The sequence below is a fragment of the Xyrauchen texanus genome, chromosome 21 (genome assembly GCF_025860055.1).
Source record: "Xyrauchen texanus isolate HMW12.3.18 chromosome 21, RBS_HiC_50CHRs, whole genome shotgun sequence".
Taxonomy (NCBI): domain Eukaryota; kingdom Metazoa; phylum Chordata; class Actinopteri; order Cypriniformes; family Catostomidae; genus Xyrauchen; species Xyrauchen texanus.
Genome location: NC_068296.1, coordinates 26,819,232 through 26,846,995, shown reverse-complemented (window position 1 = coordinate 26,846,995; position 27,764 = coordinate 26,819,232). Strand labels below are relative to the sequence as shown.

At 41.6% G+C, this 27,764-nt stretch overlaps 2 protein-coding genes across 2 annotated transcripts in view; both read right to left on the bottom strand.

Annotated features, from left to right (window-relative positions):
• Positions 1-212: 212 nt before the first annotated feature.
• Positions 213-17,420, bottom strand: LOC127661880 (membrane protein MLC1-like). The gene is made up of 12 exons (XM_052152824.1): positions 17,313-17,420; positions 14,849-15,101; positions 14,294-14,383; positions 12,874-12,927; positions 12,468-12,569; positions 12,239-12,340; positions 12,000-12,068; positions 3,335-3,451; positions 3,156-3,212; positions 2,843-2,965; positions 561-704; positions 213-224 (listed from the first exon to the last, which is right to left on the bottom strand). Exons 2-12 carry the CDS (start codon positions 15,074-15,076, stop codon positions 213-215), a joined length of 1,098 nt encoding a protein of 365 aa, XP_052008784.1. The 5' UTR covers positions 15,077-15,101; positions 17,313-17,420.
• A 4,058-nt stretch (positions 17,421-21,478) lies between these two features.
• LOC127661844 (ankyrin repeat and BTB/POZ domain-containing protein 3-B) overlaps positions 21,479-27,764 on the bottom strand; it is a 94,937-nt gene continuing 88,651 nt past the window's right edge. The window contains exons 12-17 of the mRNA XM_052152770.1: positions 25,868-25,973; positions 25,569-25,671; positions 25,277-25,358; positions 25,081-25,149; positions 23,299-23,412; positions 21,479-23,203 (exon numbers count right to left, since the gene is read on the bottom strand). Coding sequence (XP_052008730.1) covers positions 22,994-23,203; positions 23,299-23,412; positions 25,081-25,149; positions 25,277-25,358; positions 25,569-25,671; positions 25,868-25,973 — 684 coding nt within the window. The 3' untranslated portion in view covers positions 21,479-22,993. The remainder of the gene's footprint in view (positions 23,204-23,298; positions 23,413-25,080; positions 25,150-25,276; positions 25,359-25,568; positions 25,672-25,867; positions 25,974-27,764) is intronic.

Below are 27,764 nucleotides of genomic sequence, written 5' to 3'. Positions count from 1 at the left end.
CATTCCATTTCCTCTCATGCTTGCAAAGGTTTGTCAATCACTATCTCCACCAAGCAGCTTTTCCTGCCGACATTCTCATTCTCCACTCACACTCATCTTTCAATTTCTTTCCATATTTTTTGCCTTCTGATTCATGTATCTGCTCACTGGGCCATTTGGACCACCACTGCTTTCCAGGCCTTGTCTTTGTCAAACTTACTGAGTGTGCCATTTTACGTCTGTTGCTGTAAATAAAGAATGAGAGGAGAGGCTGACACAAGAGACTGAAAAGAAATAACCCGATGACATATTCCAATGGCCACCATGACATCATCCCTGGTCAATCAAAAAACCACCATAGTGACAGTAAGATGGGCGGAACAACTTAGCCATTGCAAGGTGCCTGTGTTTTCATCTCACTACAGTGGGTGATGTACAGTACAAAGTTTTCAGTCTATTAATCTCTCTCTGTTAACATTACGTGCATTCACAAGGACCATACAACACACACAGTACAACACACTTCATGTACTCAAATGACTTGTCAGTCATGGTATATAAAGGTATGTTTGTATGTTTACCTCACAATGTCTTGCATCCCATTCATTTGCTCCCATGCGGAGACGGCTCTTGTATGAAGCACACTGTACTATAGTGGCTAATGTCAGCACTGCCTGCACCAGCAGTAGCCCCATCAGAACAAGCTGCAGTATGTCAAAATATTGCTGCATGCACAACACACGTTCACAGCCTTAATGCACTTCAAACAACCTCTAAAATGGGTGTAAAAAAGAGAACGTATCTGAGGTGTAATATATCTCATGCCGTTCCAAACCCATACGCTGTTATTTGTACCATGGAACGCAAAAAGTGCCTATGTCTAAAAAAAAACATTATAAAAGCACCATATAAGTTGTCCATATGACTCATTTGTTATATTTCAAGATTCGTTCAAGATGGCGCAGAGTATGGCTGCTACGTTGCGAGCTCTGACCCAATATTGCGGTTTTTTTTTGTTTTGTCTACAATTCTTATGTCCACATGTCCACCATTGTGCCTGTACCAAAGCAATCCAAAATCACTTGCTTAAATGACTGGCATCATTTTGCTCTGACCCCCATCATTAGCAATTTCTTTGAGAGACTAATCTGAGATTACATCTGCTCTGTGCTGCCTACCTCACTTGACTCACTGCTGTTTGCTTAACCACTGATGATGCCATTGCATCTACACTACCCACTGCTCTCTCCCACCTGGAAAAAGGAACACATACAGTATGTGAGAATGCTGTTTGCAGACAACAGCTCAGCATTCAACACCATAGTGCCCTCCAAGATTGATGTGAAACTCCAAGCTCTGGGTTTAAACAGCTCGCTGTGCAGCTGGATCCTGGACTTACTGTCAGGCAGACGTCAGGTGGTTAGAATGGGTAGCAGCATCTCCTCATTTCTGACCCTCAACACTGGAGCCCCGCAGGGCTGTGTTCTCAGCCCACTCCTGTATGCCCTGTACACACATGACTGTGTGGCAAAACACACCTCCAATGCCATCATTAAGTTTGCTGATGATACAGTGGTGGTAGGTCTGATCACTGACAATGATGAAACTCCTACAGAGAGGAGGTGAACACTCTGGTGTCCGGAGCACAACCTCTTCCTCAACATCAGTAAGACCAAGGAGCTTGTGGTGGACTTCAGGAGAAAAGACAGAGAACACAGCCATATCACTATCAATGGAGTACCAGTGTCCACATCACAGAGGAACTCACATGTTCCGTCCACACTGGGGCTGTTGTGAAGAAGGCTCACCAGCGCCGCCTCTTCCTGAGATGGCAGAGGAAGTTTGGAATGAACCACCACATCCTCACATGGTTTTACACCAGCACTGTAGAGAGCATCCTGACTGGCTGCATCACTGCCTGGTACAGCAACAGTACTGCCCTCAACCGCAAAGACCTGCAAAGTGTGTTGCGAACTGCCAGACATATCATCGGGGTGAGCTTCCCTCCCTCCAGGACATATATACCAGACAGTGTGTGAAAAAAGCTTGGAGGATCATCAGAGACTCCTGCCAACCAAGTCATTGGCTGCTCTCACTGCTTCAGGCAGGCGATATCGCAGCATCAGGACCCGCAGCAGCCAATTTCATGACAGCTTCTTACCCCAAGCAATCAGACTTTTGAACTCTTGATCTCTCACAATCAATATACATCAGCACTGCAATTTTTTAATCTTATTATCTCACACTGGACTGTCATAAATTATATTCTCTCTTCTCTCAACACACTGGCAAGTGACTATCAACCTGAATGTCAATACAGCACAATACAACCTACTGTATATTTTAAATATACTATTTTTATTGTATACTGTGTATTCTATGTTGTGTGTATATTGTGTGTATTGTTTACGGTACATTGTATATTATTAGTTGTGTATTGTGTTGTGTGTAATTATGTGTATATTAGATGTGTAAATCTGATGTTTATTGTAAATTGGTATATGTCTCATCACTGTCATGACTGCTATGTTGCTAGTAACTGCACCCAAGATTTTCTTCAACTGTTGCACTCGTGTATTTTGTCGTGTGACAATAAAGTGATTTGATTTGAACTTCTCAAATCAAATAAGGTGGCACACAGATGTGACAAACATAATCACTATGAACTGTCACCGTATGCAAAAGAGCTACATGAAGATTCATCACATTCTCCTTTTCTGTTCCACAAAATTACAGCATTTTGTGGTTTGAAATAGCATGAGGGTGATTAAATAGTTACACAATTTTCCTTTTTGGGTCAACTATTCTCAAAATGCCACAGGCCAAAATTTGATTTGATGCACAGAAATAACATTGAACTTACTTTTGCTAATGGTAGTTCATGCAGAAAGATCTCAATAAAATTGATCACACTGTTGGACAAGAATCCAGAGGCTGAGAAAAGGAGTGATGAGGTCACACTACTTATAGCAATCAGCATTTCCACCTACAGCAGTATGTGTGGGATGAGAGACAAAGAGAGAGACAAAGGGAGCAAGAAAAAAAAAAAGAAGTCCTTAGAGAAAATTACTCTTTATATACAGACAGACAGGCTAAATGAATGAGAATGGTTATTGGCCTGCAGGGACGTTTGTCTGGACTGCTTTAATGCTGAAGAGACCCTGATGGTGACTCACCAGACCCTTGCTGGGGTATTCTGCCACCACATGGCTGGCAATGGCACTGGGAAAACACTGCAGGGGTATCACACACATAAACCGTTTATCCGCGAACCGATATTGCATTGAATGATTCTAATGTTAGAGGTATATCAACTATTTTAAAATGTAATAATATTTTTTAAATCAATACTCACAGCTACCTGAATCCAGAAGAAAGTGACAGAGAGGTATGGTTCTGGGAGGAGAGCGCCCAAATTGAGAGAAATAATTCCTCCAAAAACAGCAGAGATGCCCACTATAACCTCAATTACCTGCATCAGAGAAACTGCTGCATATCTACAGTGCACATCGTACACCAGCATACACACATATTCACAGAGGTGGGAGTAAGTCCCTAAATGCAAGTCTCAAGTCAAGTCCAAGTCTTAACATTGCAAGTCAAAGTCAAGTCAAGTCATTCTGTTGTAAGGGTCAAGTCAAGTCAAGTCATTCTGTTGTAAGGGTCAAGTCAAGTCATTCAATTGTAAGGGTCAAGTCAAAGTCAAGTCAAGTCATTCTGTTGTAAGGGTCAAGTCAAGTCAAGCCGCAACTTAGTCATCAAGTCATACCAAGTCGCACACAGGCTAGTTTTACACATTTTTTAACTCTGGGACTTTTATTACTTATTTAGACACAGAGGGCTGATGGGTTACAAAAATAAATAAATTAACTTGTGTAATAAATAAAATATCATTAAGAAGCACTTTAAATGCTCTAAAATAAAAATAAATTAAATGAACACAAGTAAACAAGAATTAATAAAACTTTTCCCATCTTCTGCTAGGCCTACATATAGTTATTTTGCTGTGATGTCCCCTATGAAAGTATAAACTAAACAAAAACATTAAAAGTTTCAATTTAATCCAATTAGGCCAACGTGAACACGCTTAAAAAGAACTAAGAACATATATCTGGGAATTTCATATTATTGTAAGTTTTTCAGACAGTAGAATGTGCTGATGTTCCCTTCTCAGCAGGAGTCAGAACTACAGCTGTTAAACTGGATCATTTCTTTCTATGAATACCCTGATGTATCTGTGTAAACATGGACTGAACATTGTCACATGCCCCCATCTCAACATATAGTAATAATACCTATACTGTCATCTCATCAGACACCAAACAATGGGTTGCATACTCAAAGTAGAATATCAATATCAGAAAAAAAAAAAAATATATTACTGTACAAGTGAGGCAGTGGTTTTTAAAAGGTGATGAACCCAACATTGTTTTAAGAGTTATCCACAAACTAACTATTATGATCATGTTACTCTAGGGCTTTTCATTAGTTTTCTAATATCTTTAATAATGTAAAAAAAAAAAAAAAATATCAGGTCATGCCCCAGTATTTATGGAGCTATTAACCGTATATCAGATCAAACCATATTTATGTATTTGTCCATAACAAGTTTAACCCTTGACCACTTCAATGTTAAACTATGATGTTTGGACAGTGCATGGTTTGGCATGACTTGATCATTCCTAAAAAGCTGACATCAGTTCATCGCGATCTCACACATCTCTGTTATTATCAATGAAGCTTTCATAATACATACACTTTATTTGTTATAATTAGAGGATTTGCCAGCATACAGAATTCAGCACTGAACAAAAAGTCTGTTTTGAGCGGTGAGGGAAGTCTATCGTAAATGCTTCTGATTGGCCATTGCGTTCAAGAAATCAACACATATGTTTGTGATTGGCTACATCGCTCAACGCTGCAAACATGTTATTTTATTCTCCCTCAACCCGCACACACAGAGTGAGTGGAATACCGCCCGCGCTCCCTCTTATAACGTCATCGCCTAGTTACTGTAAAAAAAAAACATGCTTCCTTTGAAGAAACCCCAATAAATGTTATTTTAAGGCATTTTAAGACTTAAGAAATTTTTAAAAATATACATATTGAGCACTTAAATTTACACATTAATTGGTTGTGGTGGTTAACCTGCAATTTAATTTACACTTTAAGTTGGAAGTAGATAGATACCACAGAAAACCTTGTGCTTGAAAACGTATCGGTTACCTAACGTAACCTCGGTTCTCTCTAGATGAGGGAACGAGTATTGCGTAAGCTAGCTTACGCTACGGGAAAGATTCATCTTTTCTGAGATATTGAAGCCAAAAAATTATCCTTAATTTTTGTATCCATTGTCAACGCAGTGCGGCAGCTGCAGACCTTGAGCGAGCTAGCTAGCGAGCTCATAGGTTGCTCTGCGGCAACTGCTGCAGCCTATAGACGAGCTTGGGCGAACTCGCATCCAATGAGAGGCGTCCGCGCGCTCACTGCATCAAAGCCCGCCAAAATGGGCGTGACTAGAGTGCATATAAGCGTAGTTCGTAGGCTGAAACCCTGGTTTTCATTGACTGAAGCGAAAAGTCGCTCGTGGCGCGAAGCACGGCCGGCTACGCAATACTCGTTCCCTCATCTAGAGAGAACCGAGGTTACGTTAGGTAACCGATACGTTCTCTTCACGAGAGGTTCTCTCGTATTGCGTAAGCTAGCTTACGCTCACGGGAACCCATTGTCAACGCCGTGCGCGCCAAGCATCCACTGTATGAGCCCCAGGGAATTAAGGGGGGACCCGGGGAGCCCTTATGAGTGGGGAAATAATATTTGGCCGGCAAGAATGCGGGTCATTGATTGTGTAATACATAAGCACATAGTAGGACGGGAACGACAGAGCGGCGGTGCCGGTCTGTGTGGAATGTGTCCCATCAGTGCAGCTCACCAGGGGAGCTGTAGCGTATTAAACCGCTAGTAGTTTTGCCTGCAGAGCGGGCACTTCCATATTGTAAAATCTGACAAAGGTGGAGGGGAAGTCCATCCCGCTGCCACACATATGTCGTGAATGGAAATTCCGCTGGACCATGCCCACGAGGATGCCATGCCTCTAGTGGAGTGAGCCCTAATGCCCAACGGGCACGGCAGGTCTTTTGACGCGTATGCAGCAGCAATAGCGTCCACTATCCATCTAGATAGTGTCTGTTTCGAGGCGGCGAGACCTTTGGTGCGCCCTCGAACGAAACGAAAAGCTGCTCGGAGCGTCTGAAAGCAGCGGAGCGCGCAGTATACAATCTCAGTGCTCTGACCGGGCAAAGGAGATTGGCGTCGCGTTCGCTATCCGGTGCTGGCAGCGCCGATAGGGAAATGACCTGTGCTCTGAAAGGAGTACCGATCACCTTGGGAACATAGCCGTGTCTAGGCTTTAAAATGACCTTGGAGTCACTTGGTCCAAACTCAAGACACGCAGCGCTGACAGACAGCGCGTGAAGGTCTCCCACACGTTTGACTGATGACAGGGCAGTCAGAAAAGCGGTTTTGAGTGAAAGGTATTTCAAATCCACGGATTGAAGTGGTTCGAAAGGGGGCTTTCATAGTTTCGAGAACTATAGAAAGATCCCAGATAGGAACCGATGGGGAGCGCGGGGGTTCATCCTTCTAGCTCCCCTGAGGAAGCGGATGACCAGCTCGTTTTTACCCCATGACTGGCCGTGCAGGGGTTCAGCGAACGCCGCAACGGCCGCCACATACACTTTGAGCGTGGATGGGGATCTGCCCTTATCCAGCAGCTCTTGTAGAAATACTGAGCAGCGACGACACCCCACATGTCCGTGGGTCCAGGTCTCTGTCGGTGCACCATTTTGAGAACACAGACCATTTTGACGCATAGAGTCTTCTCGTGGAAGGGGCTCTAGCGTGTATGATGGTGTTTATTACTCCTTCTGGCAGAGCGACGGGTAGTCGTTGATCACCCACGCATGCAGCGCCCAGCGCTCTGGGTGGGGATGCCCGATTGTGCCGCGAGCTTGAGAGAGGAGATCTGCTCTCACTGGGATGGGCCACGGCGCTGTCAGTGACAGCTGCGTAAGCTCCGGGAACCATGTCTGATTCTCCCAACGCGGGGCTATGAGGAGCACCGAGTGACGCGTTTCCCTGATCCTCTGCATTACCTGTGGCAATAGCGAGACGGGAGGGAAGGCGTAAAGCGGGCGTCTGGGCCAGTCCTGGGCCAGCGGCGTCCTCGCTTTCGAGAAAAATATTGGGCAGTGAGAGTTCTCTTTGGACTCAAAGAGGTCTATCTCTGCTCTGCCGAATAGGTGCCATAACGTCTGGACTGTTTGAGCGTGCAGGGACCATTCCCCTGGGGGAATATTGTCTGTCCGGGCCGTCGTTCAGGTGGCCTGGCACGTGCGTCGCCCTCAGCGAGCGCAGGTGGCACTGGGACCAACTCAGTATGCGTTTTGTCAGATGGAAGAGGTTCCTGGATCTGACACCGCCCTGACGGTTTAGGTAGGATACCACAGATCTGTTGTCCGAACGGACCAGGACGTGGTGACCCTGAATGACCGGGAGAAAGCGCACGAGCGCGTACTCGACCGCTATCATTTCCAGACAATTTATGTGAAGGAGCTTTTCCTGAACTGACCATAGGCCGAAAACCGTAGAGCCCTCGCAGACCGCGCCCCAACCCGTGTTGGATGCGTCTGTCGAGATTACTTTTCGGCGAGATACAGCTCCCATTGTCACTCCCCGCTGATGCCATTCGGCCACTGTCCAGGGCTGCAGAGCTGATATGCAGGTCTGAGTCACCTTGATGGGCTGGCGGCCTGTGGCCCAAGCCCGGCGAGACGCGCGGGTGTTTAGCCAATGCTGAAGCGGGCGCATGTGCAGTAAACCCAGCTGAAGTACTGCTGCGGCTGAGGCCATGTAACCTAGCACTCTCTGGAATTTCTTCAGAGGCGTGAGGCTGTTCATCTGAAAAGATGCAGCTAGTCGCTGAACACGGCGTGCGCGCTGTGTAGATAAGCGAGCCGTCATTGCCACGGAGTCTAGTTCTATTCCCAGGAAGGAAATGGTCTGACTGGGCTGTAGTGAGCTCTTGGTCCAATTGACTGCAAGACCCAAACTGTTCAGATGGCTGAGGAGAACTGCTCTGTGAGACAGAAGCTCCATATGTGACTGAGCCATAATCAGCCAGTCGTCCAAATAGTTCAGAATTCGCAAACCCTGACTCCGCAGGGGTGCGAGCGCCGCATCCATGCACTTCGTGAAAGTACGGGGTGCTAAGGACAGGCCGAACGGAAGGACGGTGTATTGATAAACCTGGCCGTCGAGCGAATCTCAAGAATGGCCTGTGACGGGATTTATCTGAATCTGAAAGTATGCATCTTTCAGATCGAGAGAAATAAACCAGTCCCCCTGGCGCACATGCGCGAGGAGTTTCCTGATTGTAAGCATTTTGAACGGTCTTTTTGCAAGCACCTTGTTCAAAACCCTGAGATCTAATATGGGTCTGAGGCCGCCGTCTTTCTTGGGAACAAGAAAATAACGGCTGTAAAGCCCCGACTCGCTCAGAGAGGGTGGCACTTTTTCTATGGCCCTTTTGCACAGAAGGCTTGCTATTTCTGAACGAAGCAAGCACGCTGCTTCCGTGTTCACAGTGGTTTCGAGCCGCGCTCTGAAGCGAGGGGCGGCGATCGAACTGTAGCAAATAGCCCTGTTGTATTGTGCTTAACACCCACTTGGATATCCCTGGAATAGCTTCCCACGCTTTGAAGCGTAACGCTAGAGGGTGAATGGCCAATTCGCTCTGATTGCCGCACACAGAGCGCTGAACAAAATGTGTGAGCGCGTTTAGTGTGTTCATGCATGATTGCTCGCAGACAGCATGAACAGGCTGTTTTGTGAGTGACTTCCGATTGGAATGAATGGGGAAAGAGTCACATCTGTTACGTGATGCGCAAGCACGGGACTTACACACAGAGGAATGGTTGCTGGCTGTGTAACAGAGCGGGCAGAGAATGGGCGCACGCACGCATTTGTGGGCGCATTTATTGACTCTAGCCGAGCGTTCGAACCGCTTATGTGAGCGTGCTCTGGTGGGGACACGAGACATGCAGTGCTTGTGTGCAGAAGTGAACACTGGATTGTGGGCACATTTTCTACACATAGGGCTGGTCGTGTGACAGAGCGGCCAGAGAATGGGCGCGCGCATGCATTTGTGGGCGCCTTCATTGACTCTGACGCTCGAGCGGTTCGTAACCGCTTTATGAGAGCGTGCTCTGATAGGGGCACGGGATGTGTTATGCTTGTGTGTAGGGGCGAACACTGGGTTGTGGGCACTTTTTCTACACATAAGACATGTTTGCTCTTTACAAGATTTATTTGGGTCGCCGTGAAAACGGCGTTTGAGTGCAGGCAAGCGGGCAGTGTCACCGGCTTGTTGGCTGCTAAATTCACCACTGTAGTAGCCTGAGAGAAGGGGACTGACAGGGGGCAAAGCTTTGACGGTGGTCCGGCCGCGGCGGGACTGAGCCGTCGTTTGTTCAACACAGTTAGGAAGACTTCGGCTGCTCGGGTTTCAGCGTTACCTTAGATCGAGGCCCGCGGGGGGGGGGCGGCGGTCTGCGGCGGCTGTCTGAGCGCGATCGAGGGCGGCCGCCCTGTCGACGCTGAGAAGTCTGAGATTGTTGAACTGGGCGCTGTGAAGAGGCTCGTGCAGGAGGCTGATCACGTGAGCGGCCTGCAGAGGAGCTAGCGCGACGCGGCAGGAAGAGGTTCATGGCTTGGGTGGCTTTCTGGACTTCTGAGAAGCGGTCAACAATGCCACTCACCGCGGAGCCGAAGAGACCGGTTGGAGAGAGCGGTGCGTTGAGGAACGTGGAGCGCTCTGCTTCTCCCATGTCGGCTAGTGTTAGCCATAAGTGTCTCTCGGTCACAGTCAGCGAGGCCATGCACTTCCCTAGAGCTTGGGCTGCAGCTTTGGTAGCGTGAAGGGCGAGGTCTGTCGCGCTTCGTAGATCAGTAACAGCCTCTGGGTGCCTGCCTTTCTCATCCCACTCCCGAAGAAGGTCTGCTTGTAGGATCTGCAAAACGGCCATTGAGTGCAGAGCAGATGCGGCTTGGCCGGCGGCGGAATAGGCGGAAAATAGGCGGAAGTCGCTCTGCAGGCCTTAGACGGGAGCACAGGCTTGGAACGCCATCTCGCGGAGTGCGGACAAAGGTGTGCTGCTACCGAGTCCTCGACCGGGGGGATGGAGGAGTAGCCTCTCTCAGTGGCGCCGTCCACCGACGCGAGAGAGGTGGAGACGTGTGAACGGGTCCTGGCTGAAAAAGGAGCGTTCCACGACTTTGCAAGCTCCGTATGTAATTCCGGCAGGAAGGGAGTGGCGATGGCTTTGAAGAAAGCAGCCGTCGAGTCTGTTGGGTGCCTGCTCAGGGGGCGGTGACCACTCGAGGCCGAGGCGGTCGACGGCCTGTGTGAGGAGGCGTGTTAACTCCCCTTCGACTCCGGCGCGGGTCCTGCTGGATTCCTGGGCTGAGGAGGAGGCTTGGGAGCCTGTCCACTCCTCGCTGTCCGAAGCCATGATGGAACAGCGGCCCTTATCCTCCGCTTCGTCATCCGAGATGGCAGCAGTGCGGCCGCTCGGCGGCAACTGCGCGTCCCGGGGGGGCGGGGAGGGTGAAAACGATGCTCGAGGGAGAGGCTCTGGCGAGGCAGTCGCTTCAACCACAGTTTCCGGCAGCCTTTGTGAGCGGCGCTTCTTCCTGCGCGGCTGAGGGTAGGCGGCGCGGCGGTTTCTGCTTTGACCGCTCGAGTCGAGCCCGCAGGGTCGACATCGGTAGCTCCTCGCAGAAATCGCATCCGCCCTCAGTGAGGGCGAGCTCTGCGTGCCCCAGTCCCAGGCAGAGAGCGCAGATGATGTGGCGGTCTCCTGTGCTGAGAAGGGCGCGACATGAGGCGCAAGTGAAGCGAGGCATCTTGAAAAAGACGCTCGTACTCTTTTGTGAATAGTTCGTGAGAACTAGCTTGCTGAATAAAAGGATACGTCGTCGGATGGCGTAGCTCGCAGGATGGCTGAAGGTGGCTGAGACGGCCGGCTTCTTCTAGCGCTGTCAACACTTGCTAGATGCCCCTCGAACGGCGACGCGGCTTCCAGGTCAGCGATGCGGAGAGCTTCACTGAAGAGATGAAAATCAGGGTTCCAGCCTACGAACTACGCTTATATGCACTCTAGTCACGCCCATTTTGGCGGGCTTTGATGCAGTGAGCGCGCGGACGCCTCTCATTGGATGCGAGTTCGCCCAAGCTCGTCTATAGGCTGCAGCAGTTGCCGCAGAGCAACCTATGAGCTCGCTAGCTAGCTCGCTCAAGGTCTGCAGCTGCCGCACTGCGTTGACAGTGGATACAAAAATTAAGGATAATTTTTTGGCTTCAATATCTCAGAAAAGATGAATCTTTCCCGTAGCGTAAGCTAGCTTACGCAATACGAGAGAACCTCTCGTAAGAGAACTAGCAAAACCACTTACTTCTCGCTGTGCAACTTGAAGTGACGAATGAAATTTGAAGTTGTGACCGATGAATCACTTATCTTGGCACTGCAGATATTACACACAGCCGTTCTTTTCTTGGCCGTATACGCGTTATCTCTAAACCCAAACTTTATTATCCTCGGGGCTGGAGCTGGTGTTGTTGTTGCTGTGTCCATGTTGTCCGCAGAGGGATCTGCTGTTTTGGCAGACGGCAAGCGGCTTCCTGATTACACATGCGTATAAAGAAGAGTAGCTTGGGTTCGCCGACTTATTGGAAAATATATTGTTCATTCTTAAATATCTAAAAAAATTTCCACAAGTCATTTCAAGTAAATAGGCACAAGTCCGAGTCAAGTCTAAAGTCAAGTCGAGTCTTTTCAGAGATCTAGTCAAGTAAGTCTCAAGTCCAGAAAATTGCGACTCGAGCCTGACTCGAGTCAAGTCATATGACTCGAGTCTCCCACATCTGCATATTTACACATATATTCTCATTTGCAACTCACAGCATAAGCCTTGGGAAGACGAGTGGGGAACGAAGCCGGGGTTACAACCACAGGGCCATCATACACTGGCTGAGATGGATGATAGCAATGAAGAAAAGAATTAAAAGAGCTGAGAGATATGCAAAGGAGGGAACACAGAAAATGCTAATCAAATGTGCTACAGACAAATATTGTAAATCATTGACATAATATCCTGATAATATCCTTCTGGGACAGATTATATATGTAAATGGTCACACCTTTCCATGTCTGTAGCAATCCTCAGCCGAATGCGCTGATAGAATAACAGTACTGGCTGTGAGCAATTCCAGCACAATAAGCAGGAGCAGGCTAAAGTTAATCTTGAAGATGACAAATAGTATGTAACTGTTACATTACATACTCTTTTTTTTGAATGTACAGACTAGAGATGTAAAATGCACATTACATAGTATTGTATTGTTGGGATTAGAGTTGTGATGTCCTTACATTGATAGCCGAGAGACTAATAGCGAGCTTAAATCCAAACCACACCAAACACGTTGTTGTCACAGCAAAGGAAGACACATATACCATTTGAAAATCAGACACCTGCAAACATAGGTAGAGTTACATACAGTCAGGTCCGTAAACAACCATAGACATTGAGGGGGACATATCCCTTCCAATATTCATAATAGAAGTCTGCTGATATGGGGCTTTTCCATGGTTGATTATTAAATTGATACTTTTGGTCCCCCAATCCTGAATATGTGGTTACATCCTGGCATACAGCAGCAGTCACTCAAGCAATTTAAATCTTATCCATAAATCAATATAATTAGTTCTGAGAAGGCTTTAACAACTTGACAGAAATTATGTTTTTGTATTTGCTGAAAAATATCCTTTCACTTACTGCAACTTGTCTGTTCTTGGCAATAGTGAAGCTCACCACTGCTGCTGGTATACTCTGAAATCCGGAAAGCCAAGCATAATGTCAAAGTCAAACAGGCCAGTGGCTTCATCTATGAGCATATGAGTCTGTGAAGGACTACAATGTAAATACTAATAGTTATCTCAATTTGAAAAAAGAAATAGTTTACTCAAATTAAGCTTAATTTTGTATTTCTTACTAGTTAATGTTACTTTTTAAACCCTAAAGTTGTTATTAATAAAAACATTTAAATGGTCCTGATTAAACAGTACTTGAAATGTCACATTGCAATCTTAACTCAAATATATACATTCTTTAAACTTTGGCTTTCAAAATTTCAACTGAAAATTATCAAATGCAAAATTGTGCCTGTGTTGAATACCCATAAGCACTTGCGCTTAAATTAATTATGTATGTTTGGTCAAAACAAGGAACCTTATGTAGAAAATAATACATAGAAAAATTTATATAATTCTTATGACTATTGTTGTTGTTTTGTTGTAGCTGGTTGATAGTTGTGCTTTGTGTTAAGTCACCATTAAGGTGATTAGTGTTACCTCTGGTGCCTGTTAAATTTAAGCCATTTTTCTTTAATCAGGTGTACTTTACAAAAGTGCAGATTTGAGGCCTGATATATTCTTCATGTAAAATCAAAGAATGAACGTGTGTGACATCATTTAAAACAAAATCTGGCTTAAAAGCAGGTGTTTTTGCTTTCGTTTCAGTAAATCGTAATAGCTCTTGCGCAAACTTTTATCAAAAAGTCTTAGCGGCTGCTAAACACCTTATTATCAATGGTCCACATCGTTGGTAGGTGTGACCTGGAGCTTCACTTACACTGAGGCCAAAAGCTAATTTTGTTTACATTGCTTAGTCACTTAAGATCAGTCTACATGAACACACCAGCGTGAGTGCACACCAGAGTTATTAGCAAGCTGGTGCAAATTTACCTACGTCTGTATGGTTTGCTTAGAGACATTTTCATTTACATTTACATTTATGCATTTGGCAGACACTTTTATCCAAAGCGACTTACAGTGCACTTATTACAGGGACATTCCCCCCGGAGGAACCTGGAGTTAAGTGCCTTGCTCAAGGACACAATGGCAGTGGCTGTTTGGATCGAACCAGCATCCTTCTGATTAACAGTTATGTGCTTTAGCCCACTACACCACCACCACTCCACATTTTCAAGACCAAGTCTTGCGATTTATTTGTTTAATTATTCTATTAAAGGAATTCAGTCTTCTCAAATAAGTGCCCATTCACTCATGTTCCATGTGCAGCGAAAACTATTTCCATATTTTCAGTTTTCTTTAGCGCGCAAGCCAATTGCCTCAAAAAAATCTAAGTAAGGTCAACTAATTTGATTTTACAGTGTATCCTGAGGAGACATACTCACAGATCCAGCAGCACAACGCAGATAGTCCATTGCAGCTGGAAACACATTACCCATGTAGAGAGAGGAAGCTGCCACTATCAGCAAGCTACTCTGGGGGTCAGAATCAGATGGTCACAATGAATCCTTAGATGCAGTGGGATCCAAAAGTCTGAGACCTATAGTAAAAATGCATCTTTGCATTTGTTCGAAATTAATGTATGTTCTAAAGAGCATCTAATGTGCTTCAATAGAAGCTAAGAAATTACCTTTTGTACACAGGAGTCACCATAATCAATGTCACAAATTTGCTTATTTGATTAGAATCCTAGAAATAGTGCAGAATATAAACATTTTCTCATTCCGCTTCATAACATTTCTTTGTTTCAGATTTGTTGAAATCCTCAAACTCTGTTCATTCCCAGGTTTGAATTAGATTTTGAATCCCAGATTTTCAAGGTAGTCTCAGATTTCTGGACCCAACTAAATATACAGTGTAACTGAGAGAAAATGCATCTCAAGTGCCAAGCTTCTTATCCATAGAAGTAAAAATCTGCTGAGCAACCAGAAAGCTCTTACCCCAATGATGACACTGTAAAGCCACACTCTGTAGCTAAAGCAGGGATGTAATGGCCCAGGCTTATCCAGCTGCAGGTCACTATTCCTGACATCTACTATGTAGCTGTCTCTCTCCAACCTCTCTCCCTCCAGATGCCGACTTAGGGTTCCTATCCCACTGTTTCGCTCCAGGCTGGACATCTGGGCATAGCTGAACATCTCCTGGGCTGATGCCTCTTCCCGTTGCATCCTAAAATCTATAGCTCCCAAAAATCTATTTGATATAAATCTCACTAAATGCAAATATTTACAGGTGAAGGTAAAGCTTCACCTTATTGGCTTACAAGTTATTGGCAGATTACAATTTGAATAATTTTAATGATACTTCAAACTTACCTCAGTTCCCAAAGGACATTAAATGTTATCCAAGACATGATACTTGTCACTCACTTTTATTGGTGCACACACACAAACACACAACAGAGGCATGCCAAGCTAATTAAATCCCTTCAGAAGTATTACTGATTTACTATCACTGGCTTTTCAATAATCATTCAACTGATTATTGAGTTTACGGGGCATAAAGAGAGCGTGTAAAGTTTGCAACTCAAGGTCAGCCAATCAAAGAAATACAGAGGCCACAAAGTATTTGGACACTTAAGATATACTGAAAAATGGATGAATGTCATTGCATTAGATACAAAAGTGTAAAAAAAGTGCAAAAAAACAAAGTTAGACTTTTCTCAGATGTGTAGTTCATGACAGAATGTATTCACTAATTTAGCACTTTATTAGGAACACTATTGTTCAACGTGGTCTTCAGCTGTTTTAGCCCTCCGCCTCAAGGTTTGACATGTTGTGCATTCTGCCATTCTGCTCACTACAATTGTACAGAGTGGTTATCTGAGTTAGCGTATCCTTTCTGTCAGCTCAAACCAGTCTGGCCATTCTCCGTTGACCTCTCTCTTCAACAAGGCATTTCCATCCACAGAACTGATGCTCACTGGATGTTTTTAGTTTTTGACACCATTCTGAGTAAAATCTAGAGACTGTTGTGTGTGAAAATCTCTGGAGATCAGCAGTTACAGAAATACTCAAACTAGCATGTCTGGCACCAACAAGCATACCACAAAAATCAAAATCACGGAGATCACATTTTTTCCCCATTCTGATGGTTAATGTGAACATTAACTGAAGCTCTTGACCCGCTCATCTGCATTGTACTGCTGCCACACATAAATAATCGCAGGAATAAGTAGGTGTACAGGTGTCACTAATATATTTTCCACTAGCATTTGACAACCAGGAAGAGTCCAAATACTTCTTATAATAATTTTGCACAGCAGACATATTGTTTTATCATTTAAAAATAAAAAAGCTCTTTTTGTAAAATGTTTTGCTTAAAAAGTGTGCTTTCTTTAAAAAACATTCCATTTGGTCTGATATTTTATTATCTAATGCAAAGACATTTAACATTTTTTAAGTGTGCCATAAGTTTACAAATTTTCCAGGGCCATTATATAAGATACAATAATAATTAACAGTGCATATTGTTAATGTAAATGTAATACCCATGTTTTTATTATGTTGTTCCCACAGATTGCCCAGATTAAGTTTGGAAGCTCAGAGATAAGATTATGTCTAAATTAGCTGACATAATTTCAGTGCATTAAAATTCAGATAAAGATATGTGTTTACACTACTTAGCTTTAAATTGTGCCTTTTAAATGTTACTAGATATCAACATTACATCAGCCTAACCTTGTATAATGTACTAAATAGCATATCTATAATATTTAGACAACATTACAAATAAAACTGTGAGACTAATTGGTTACTCACATTTTCAACATTTTGCTACATTCAATAAATTTACAGGAACATTTGCTTAATTAGACACACTTAAGAAAATATTTGGAGCATAAATATTGGGCTTTACAGTGACATAACTGCAACCCGCTGAGAGCTGTTACACTGTGACAAGCTTTTGAAAAATGCATTTTTTTTACTGTTTAGAGAAAGCAGTGGCTTGAAGGTGCTCCAGGAACACAAAAGTGTCTGTTTTGTACTAAAAGCTTCTATATTTTATCTTTACACTGATAAATTATCTCATGAGACCTACAATATGAGTTGTCGGTTCTACATTTCACTAATAACTACCAATATCTCTATCTCCAGGGAAAAACAGGAATATATTTGTTCAATGATAGAGAACTAAACTGCAATCAAACAGCTCCCTCTTCAAAACCCACATGCACAATGAATACAAAGCACTTTCATGGTATTACGTAAACAGCGCAGGAACACAGAGCAATAAAGAGGATGAAGTGCAGGGAAAAAGCACGAAGGCAATCATTCATCAAAAGTTTGAAAACATCAACCCTTCCCTCATACTCTCAACTTCATTCTCAGCCTCACTTTCTTAGCACATTCATTCATTTTATCTCTCTGATCCTCTTTAACTTAATCTCTCCTTCCCACTCACCTGCCTCCAGGTTCAAGATGTTGTTTATGTCAGCTTAGCCCACCTGTTCCCCCTCCGCTGTGATGGTGCAAGAACTAGCCAAGGTTCCAGTATTACTTTATCTTTGTCTTGGTCTTCTTGTTTTACTCCCCATTCGCTCTCTCACTCCCTCTCGCTCGCTTTCTGTCCCCTCCACTCAGAGTCAATAAAAAACTTTTGGAGCATTTAAAGGGGTGGAACATAAAGCGTGTTGCCCTGCCAGCCAGTTTTGGCCTATGAATGCAAATGGAGGGGTGAGATGGGGCTCAGAAGAGGGGCTGCTGAGCCCAGAGCCACTTATTGCTCTGCTCAACTCATTGAGAGAAGTAACACATAAATCATCACCCCTTGCTGCCACACACACACACAAAACACACAGAGAGAAAGAATGCCCATTATCTGAAACAAATTGTCCAATGTAGACATGCACACAGATGCCTTTTCCCATCTATGTGAGTACATGTCAACAAAAAAGGCAATACATGTTTGTACAAAGATACACACATCACAAATGTTTCTAGCATGATGGAGACATTGCATTAACTAAATTTATTTTTTACAGAGGTAATGATTCAGATGATTTTTATATATAATAGGCCTCTTACACTATTGTATTATAAATAATGTACATTTTAGCCATAACCCAAATCCTAACCTTAAAATAAAGATTTTCACATATTCAGAATACAAAAAAATAATGATAATAATAAAAAAACACAGCGTCTTAATAGTTTATGAATAATTGTTTTTCAAACGAGGATGTCCCAAAATTACCCCAAGGGAGCATTTGTCAGATTTGGCAAAGGTATAGGGACACATTTGTTCCCAAAGTATAGCTACATTATGTATATAAACCCATTCTTGTAAATCTTGTGAATAACAAAGCAGTGCAGTTTCCTCTTGACTCCTCCCTCTTGGGTTCCCTTTTACAGGCAGCATTGGTAAGGACAAAACAGGCCAGTGAATCTGGATATCCTACAGGACTTCAGAAGTCTGTAAATAGTGGGCAGTAAGCTCCATCACATGTTCGTCAAATGTTACATCAACTGACTGAGCACATTTCAGAAGATTCAAGTACTTCATCACATACTGTATGTCTTTGCTGCAAATAGATCCAATCAGGTTATTCAGAATCAGAATGTTTACTATGTGGATATCATCCACATATTGCTTTACAGGCATAAAAGGGAAACAGATGAGAAGAGTAAAAGTGTGTAAAAATGCTCAGTGTTGTATTTGTTCTTTGCACAGCAATGCTGATGTTCAAAATTGTCCTTGATCAGCAGTATCCATGGAGACCTTTTTAAACAGCCCCTCCTTCCACCACACTCTACAGCCTTCTGAATATGCTCTACAAAAAGATCACATGCTCATGTAGAGACGCACACACACAAACACACAACAGAGGCATGCCAAGCCACTGAAATCCCTGCAGAAGTATTACTGATTTACTATCACTGGATTTCAATAGTCATTCAACTGTAAGAGTTTACGGGGCATAAAGAGATTGTGTAAATTTTGTGAGCTGTAGCAAAGAGAAACTTAATGTTTCTCTTTATTCTCATCTAAATCATAAGAAAATTCTAATTCTATAGTGTCCCACTGGGAACGCATACACATATAATACTCACACTGTGGACCTTTAATATGCAAGTGGGAGGATGTCCAACAACTAAAACATTGTGTTTCTGGCTGTGTGTGTGTGTGTGAGTGTTTTTTTATTTTTTTAAATCTTTTTTTAAATGTACATAATTTAAAGGCACATATTTAAAGCGTATCTTCCTATAAAATAGTTTCTTTCTACTTTAAACACTGTGCACGTCAGAAAGAAATGCAAAATTTGTCCTGTAGTAGGCTTCTCCAGGAATTTACCAAACTCAGATACCTCAGGTTAATATGGGCAGGTCCATGTCTTTAGAATAAAATAATATGGACACTTTGGCCATACTGTAAAAATGCATGCACTTCATTGCATTAGATCAGGGGGTTTTAAGCTTTCAGCACATTCACCTCCATTGGTGAAATATGAGCTAGATCCACTGAAAATAAATATGTGGTAACCCCCTTGATATAGTTTTTAAATATGAAGTACGCTGTTTGCATACAGATACATACAATATATCAACCCTAACCATACTGAGTGCGACGATTTAGGCTTTTTCTGAGCACATTATACCATGCCAACCCGTGGTTAAATAGTACGTATTCACACAGTAGCGCCATCTTTGATTTTTGACTAATTGTGTACACGTTCCCAGTGGGACACTATAGAATTCAAATTTTTATGTATATATTTTGTTCTATAATTGAAAACCCAACAAACTTAATTTTGTAAACAAATGTGGGCTTGTGCTATTTTACTTTAAAATAAACAGATGTTGGTTTGATATTTAATCCAATGTAATGACATTTGTAAATTTTGTATCAGTTCATATACTTTTTGGGGCTACTGTGCTTGTCAAGTGATTTACTGAAATAAAGGAAAGTTCCTAGATCAATCAGGGGTTTAATGTATGCCTATGTTATAGGATCTGAAGATCACAGACCACCCCTTCCTGGATATGAACCTGAAATCTTTGTATCAGCAGCCCAGATCCATGACCATTGGGCAACCACCTCCCACATAGGTGGACAAAGCATCTTTGTTCAAAGAAATTACAATTTTCTTTGCACTTTTCAGACTCATGTATTCCTGCCTTTCTCAAAACACCTCTTCATGCTGCCCTCCTTCTCTGCCCCTCTTCCTCTCTACATCTGTTCTTATTTTCTATTTTCTATGGGATTCAAGTCTGGGCTTTGTGCAGGCCAGTTAAGGATGTTCACTTTGCTCGTTTGGAGGTAGTTCTTCACCAGAAGTGAGGTATGCTTTGGGTCGTTATCATGCTGGAAGACGAAATGTCGACCCAAACCAAGTTTTGTTGCAGATTGCCTGGTTGTCTTTCAAAATCTTCTCATAGTCTTCCTTTTTCATGATTCCTTTGACCCTGATGAGATTCCCAGATGCACTGAAACATCCCCACAGCATTATACAACCACTGCCACGTTTCACTGTGGTAACAATGTTCTTTGGGTTGAGCACCTCTCCCTTCTTTCTCCAAACATAGGCAACATTTCTATGGCCAAAGAGCTCTAGTTTTGTCTCATCTGACCAAAGGACACGTTTACAGTATGCATCATTTTTCTCTATGTCCTTGGTAAACTTCAGGTGTCTCTTCTTCAGAAGTGGAGTTTTTCCTGGTCTGCAACCTTGCAGTTCAGTCCTGTGTAGGACTCTAGTGACTGTCTTCGTTGAGACATCAATCCCAGACTTGGCTAAATCATTCATTAGTGTCTTGGCAGTTGTTCTTGGGTCTATAGAAACCTCTCTCACCAGTTTTCTTTCGCTTCCTGCCTCTACCAGTCTTGTTCTCCACTGTGTGGGTCTCTACAAACTTCTTGATAATACTTCTCACGGCAGTTCTTGACACCTGAAAATGCTTTGATAAACGTGTATATCCTTCTCCTGCTTTGTGAGCATTAGAATCCCCCATTCTTTTTCTGAAGTCTAAACAAATTTAGTTTGTCTTTGCCATGATGACAGTATTACTTCACTAGTTGTTTTGCAAGATACTAATCCTCAGTTTGACTTAAAGGCTTGGGGGATTAATTAGGTTAATTAGGCGAGTTAGGTTAATTAGGCAAGTCAATGGATAACAGTGGTTGGTACCGTAGCCAATCAAACAGATAATTTCTTAAGGGGGCTAATAATATTGACCTTAGCAGTTTTTTAATTATTTTAAATAATAATTTTATTCCAGGCAAATTTAAATAAATAAGGCATTCTCAAGAGGAAAAATATAATAAGAAATACTGTTAAAATCCCCTTGCTCTGTTAAACATCACTTGGGAAATATTTGAAAAATAATTTAGGGGTCTAATAATTTTGTCTTCAACTGTATACAGTACACTCCACAACTTGAGGGCTGAGATGCACTTCACACTTAAACACACAAAAACGATTTCCATAAAACAAGAGAAAGCCTTTAACAGTATTAAACTTCAGCAAACCGCATTTCAATTCTTTAGTTGCTCCTACAACACAAACAAACAAACATTATAGACCACAAGCCTGTAAAAAAAAAAAAAAGACAAGAAGCATGAGTATTTTGTAGTAATCTTTATAAAGAACATTGATTTAATCACAGAGTGACTTTACACGAATGTCATTAGAGACACAGCACATCAGAACGTATTGCAGGCACATTCTGAATCAGTCATTTGTCCGGGGGATTCACAGCTACATTTTTGCCTCTCCATGCTGATAATAATTCACTATCTCTGACAAAATAGACCCCCCAACACACACATAAAAGTGTAAAATCATTGCAAGACATGACAAAACCAAAGCATGAAAATAGTTGCATGCTCATCTACATTTACAACAATTAACACGACTTCAAGAACACTTCTTTTGTACATTATTGTGAGTTCTCAATGGAAGCCTTATGATGATGTCAGTTTTATGTACATCTACTTACAGTTGGAGATCAGTGACTCCATGTGACAGATTTCAATTTTTATTTACATTGGCAGTCACATTCTCTGCATCCACTTCTAAACATATGGTTGCTGATAATAGGAGTAATATCTGTACAACCGTGAGGCAGAATATCTGTGTGAATGGTCCAGTGGAAATACAAATATAGGAAGCAAATATGGGAACATCTATTATCAGTGCTGACAATAAATGAGAGTTGCTTTTTTTTTTATATATAGATTTTCTAACTTCTCGTACCCCTAGGTCATAAAGTACTCTACCAAAAGTGTGCCCTTCTTGCTGTAGAGCAATGGTTCAAAATTGGTTTTGCTTCAGGACCCAGATTTAAAATTGGACATGAAGTAGTGACACAAAACATTACCAAAATAATTTCTGAAAAATAAAACATTGAAATGTATTCATATTAATAATAGTAATATACTGTAATATTAAATAAAAAAATAAATATTCAATATAACACTCATCTCCACAGCCAATAAATGCAAACTAAATATCTTGTGGTCTGCACAATTCATGTCTATCCTTTTTGCAAGTGAACCCATATTTAATGATATTGGAATATATTTCTCCTCCCTTTTAAAAGTTTATAAGCCTATTTATTTTGCTATCATAAATATACATGATTATGTGACTCGTTGAATTATATTACTGGCATTAAGCATTGTTTTTTCAATTTTGTCTGTGACCCTATCAGAACATCTGTGACCCAAGTTTGGGTCATGACCCACCAGTTAAGAACCACTGCTTTAGAGCCTTTCCATAAGTAACCGTGGCACTTTATAGGTCACCACACTGCTGCTGTATTTCTCCATACTGCTTTAAAATTAGTAACTGTTATCACAATATTCCAAAGAAATTAGTACAGGTTATTATTATTCAGTTTTGAGATTAAGTATAAAATGGCATTGTTTCCTTTATGGCTGTACCCTAAAAGGCAGGTCAGGTGAACTGGCCAGCACTTGAGAAGCTATAACAATAGTTCTAGATGAAGTGTACACTCAGCTGAGGAACTAAAGTATAAGTGCACTGCTACTGCCACTAAATGAACACATTTAGACTGCACTAGAGTCCTGGAGGGAGCGCACACTTGGGATCTCTGCATGCTTTGATGTGGTCCAGAGAGGTTTTAGACAATGGATCCTTTAGAGGAGGACAGATGAATGGAGCGAATGCGTGTTGTCAGTGTCTTCTCCAAGTCATGCAAAACATCGGGGCAGCAGTTCTCCACCGGTGTGTTATAGAGAAATTGTTTAAATGGCTCCAGCTCTATAAGAACCGCCATGTTCTTCAGAAAGTAGCCCTCGATGTAGGCAGACAGCTCAGGTGCCTCCAGGAACTAAGAGTGAAGCGAGGAAAGAAAGTTCCATACACATATAATATGGAAAGATAAATATGATGACATGATCGCTAACATATATTAACTGCTCTTACTTTAGCATGGTTGTAGATCTCCACACAGGTTTCTGTGTTGATGTTCTTGGCACAGATGATCTCACAGTGTCTCTGTAAGGCTTCCAGCTGGAAGAACTTTGAAGCAGAAAGGAGCTGGCATAGAGGAGACAGGACCAGAGAAATAAACCTCAATATAATCCTTTCAGTATACATATAGTTCAAGTTAATTATATTACTTACTGAACTAATTATTTATTATTAATACATTAATTAATTTTAGAATATTGGTCTTTTATCATATTACTGTTGCCGCTGTTTCAGAAACGCAATGGGTCAGCCACCAAAATCGCAAATATTTGTATTTTTATTGAAAAAAAAATGACATGGAAGTAAAAGCTAGTATTTAGTATTTATTCTCTCTATACAATTTTGATATGTTTTATTTGACATAGTATTTATTTTTTAAATATTTAAAATTGTTTCCCCAAGTAAAATGTCAACCCTGTTACAATATGAATCAGGTGTACAATTACATAAATAATAATAATAAAATCTCTGTCACAATGAAATGATGTCAGGATGTAAATTCTACAAGTACAAACAAGTGTCTCATCTTTTTTATCACGTTATCTTATACTTTTATTAGGTTTGTCAGTAGGGGACAATTTTATATTGTCATCCCTGTTACCATAAGTTTGTATAGAAAACTATTTATAATTAAAAAGTAGATATTTGTAGAAATATCAGCATTACATTATCTTGCTAATCAACACCTTATAGTGTCATGACATTGAGCAAAAATGTAAAAACTGTAAAACTGCCAACACTTTTACATAAAAAAATAATAATAATGTAGATAACACTAGCAAAATGTATTCATTTTCAAACAAAAATGTAATAGTGTGGACTTGGCCTTAAAGGGATAGTTCAACCAGAAAATGAACACAAACAGAGATTTTTAGAAGAATATCTCAGCTCTGTAGGTCCACACAATGCAAGCTCAAAAAAGCAGATAAATGGAGCATGAAAGTAATTCAATTCAAAATAAGACTCCAGTGGATAAATCCATATCTTCAAATACAATATGATAAGTGTGGGTGAGAAACAGTTCAATATTTAATCATTATTTCTTAAAATCTCCACTATCACTTTCACTCTCAGATGTGAAAGTTAAACTAAACAGGTGCCACATGTGATTTTCAGATGCAAAAGTGGAGTTTTATAGTAAAAAGGACTTAAATATGTTTCTCACCCACACTTATCATATCGTATTTGAAGATATGGATTTATCCACTGGGGTCTTATAGATTACATTTATGATCCTTTCTATGCTTTTTGGACCTTTAAAGTTCTGGCCACCATTCACTTGCATTGAAAGGAATAACAGAGCTGAGATATTCTTAAAATATCTTTTGTTTGTGTTCTGTAGAAGAAAGAAATTCATGCACATCTGGAATATCTTGAGGGTGAGTAAATGATGAGATAATTTTCATTTTTGTGTGAACTATTCCTTTAAAAAAACTTATTTGTCTGATAGAATGTTTAAAAGCTTACAGAACTACTTTAAAAATCCTTTTTTTTTTTTTTTTGGAATGGAAAATGCAGAGATTTTGCTGAATGACCCAATAAGCCACAAGAGTCTGTGCATTGAAGTCATTAAACTGTGGTTACAGCTAAATCATTACTAACAACAACTCTTAACTGTGGTAATTCACTGTCTCTCATGGCGTAATGCTTCAATAATCCTCTACAAGAGATATACTGTATGTGCAAAGTTGTATTACATAGTTAAAAGACTGAAATGGATTTAATAATACTTACATCCATAACCTCTGTGTTTCTAATGTGAAGTGCATCTGTTCCTCCAAAGTATAGATACTGCATCACCAGCTGTAAAGGAATAGACGATATAGAATGATGAGCTCTCTGTTCACTCTCAATAAATGTTGCATTAAAAATAACATGGCACAATTGTTTCTTCTTCTTTCAGAGCATTAGCAGAGCAGCCAGGCTGTACCTGAAATACATTGTATTTGACGTGGCTGATTTCGATACAGGTGTTCTCCGCAGCTGGTCTGTTTGCTAGAAGTGATTTAAACCTTTAAAGAAAAACAGGAGATGTTAAGAATTTACCTTTGTTACATTAACAAAGGTAAATTCAACACAAAGAGTAATTTAGAAGGAAAGAAAACCATGCTGGTAACCCTAATATCTGTGCCATTCATAAGAAATTGTAATTATAACAACAAAAGCATACAAGTTGCATTATCCAGTGTGCCCTTTTAGTTGGATGCAGTACACTGACTGACCTGTTGGAGGCAGTGAAGAGCAAAACTTTGTGAGCGTAGAATGGCTGTCCCTCCACAAGGAAGGTCACATCTGACATCTCCTTATTGTTTAGAAAATGAGAATCTGACACACAAACATTCACAGAGGTTGACCAAAGTTACAAGTATTACATTAAAAAGGAAGAATAGGCAGAACCACTCACAGATGACATTTTCACTTGACATCTCTTTAAAAAAAAGAGAAAGCTGAGTTTAAATGTAAAGCTCACACATTGTTTTGCGCTGACTTTCCAGCAAAAGCAGTGTCTGGTGTTACATACCCAGTCTTGATGTCTGTTTCCTCTTGATCTCTGTGAGTTTGGGGATGGGGTATGGACCATAGCACTGAGTAAATATTACTGCCAGCTGCTGACTTATCACTTCATTCTGCAATCCATGGGAAACAGTAACAGGTAAGACCCCTCTCATCAAGCACCATTTACAACATGTTTCTGCCTGCTTTGAGGGTATTATAACGCCTACGCCTATAGGTGCTAAAAATGTGTGAGGGTCGTGTGCAGAGAGTGAATGACCTCCTAGAGGCCAAAATTGACAGAGATGCATGTTAATGTCAACAGCAAAGTACAACACAGAATCACAAAATAAATGCAAGCAAATGCATGCCTGACACTTATTTTATAACAAAATTACAAAAAGCATGTTTACCTGGGATTCGAACACAGGACTACTTACTCTCAATTCCTCAAAGTTCATTATTGATTTTGTAAAATTTAATTGGGCTATTTGTATGTCTTTCACTTTATATGTAATTTTTATTGTTATTTAATTGACAATTAATTGACAATAATTGAATATTGTCATTGATTATGGAGGGGGTTGTTGCACCAAATGAACTTCAATCCATCCCACTTAAAGTAATTTGAGTCTAATTGTGCACTTGTTGTGTGTGAGCTTATGCACATATATTTTGCATAGGGTGCATAGTAAAATCACATTATTCACTATCTACTCTTGGGAAGTTTTAACAGGGTGTTTTTCGTAATAGTACTTTTTCTTTTACAGAGGTAATCGGAGTACGCTAAGTGCAGGAAGATGCTTAAATCCCTGTCGGATCACTCTCTCTGCAGTTTGAACCATCAGATTCTCTGAGGGATTTTTAGAGGCTCCTCATCAAATTGACATTTCTCTCACCCTGCCTGTACAAATCACCTGCTGTCGGTGCTACGCTGCGAGTTCCTCCCTCTCTCGCTCCCTCAACCTTTCTCTCGCGCTCTCTTTGTTCTAACAAGCAGACACACATTGTTTGTGAAGGTTGAGCAAGGTGCGGAAACTGTCAGTCATTCCTGCAGGGCTCAGAATGAGGTTCCTTGACAAACATGCTCACACATACATACACACAACAAGACTCCCGTGCCCCAGTGGAAGGAAGTCTGCATTTATCTTTCCTTCCTGCACTGTCTGATCTGCCGTAGAGGAAGTACTGTAGATTGGGACATGTGAGCCAGTTCCAATGGTCATTGTTTGAAGGTACAGTTGAAGTCAGACAGTTACATATACCTAAGCCAAATACATTTAAACTCAGTTTTTCACAATTCCTGAAATTTAATCATAGAAAACATTCCCTGTCTTAGGTCAGTTAGGATCACTACTGTATTTTAAAAGTGTGAAATGTCAGAATAATAGTAGAGAGAATTATTTATTTCAGCTTTTATTTCTTTCATCACATTCCCAGTGGGTCAGAAGTTTACATACACTTTTTTTAGTATTTGGTAGCATTGGATTTAAATTATTTAACTTGGTCAAACATTTTGGGCAGCCTTCCAAAAGCTTCTCACAATAAGTTGCTGGAATTTTGGCCAATTCCTCCAGACAGAACTGGTGTAACTGAATCAGGTTTGTAGGCCTCCTTGCTCACACACTTTTTCAGTTCTGGCCACAAATATTTTTTTTAAGGTCAGGGCTTTGTGACAGCCACACCAATACCTTGACTTTGTTGTCCTTAAGCCATTTTGCCACAACTTTGGAGGTATTCTTGTGGTCATAGTCCATTTGGAAGACCCATTTGGGACCGAGCTTTAACTTCCTGGCTGATGTCTTGAGATGTTGCTTCAATATATCCACACAATTTTCCTTCCTCATGATGCCATCTATTTTGTGAAGTGCACCAGTCCCTCCTGCAGCAAAGCACCCCCACAATATGATGCTGCCACCCCCATG

Bases quoted from the DNA above. Each gene is read 5' to 3' on its own strand.
- LOC127661880 (XM_052152824.1), bottom strand. From the start codon at position 15,076: ATGCAACGGGAAGAGGCATCAGCCCAGGAGATGTTCAGCTATGCCCAG. The intron at 12,341-12,467 runs GTAAGGACATCA...GTCATCTTCAAG, and splicing joins TTAGTCTCTCGGCTATCAAT to ATTAACTTTAGCCTGCTCCT. The intron at 705-2,842 runs GTAAGTTCAATG...TTGTGCATGCAG, and splicing joins ATGAACTACCATTAGCAAAA to CAATATTTTGACATACTGCA.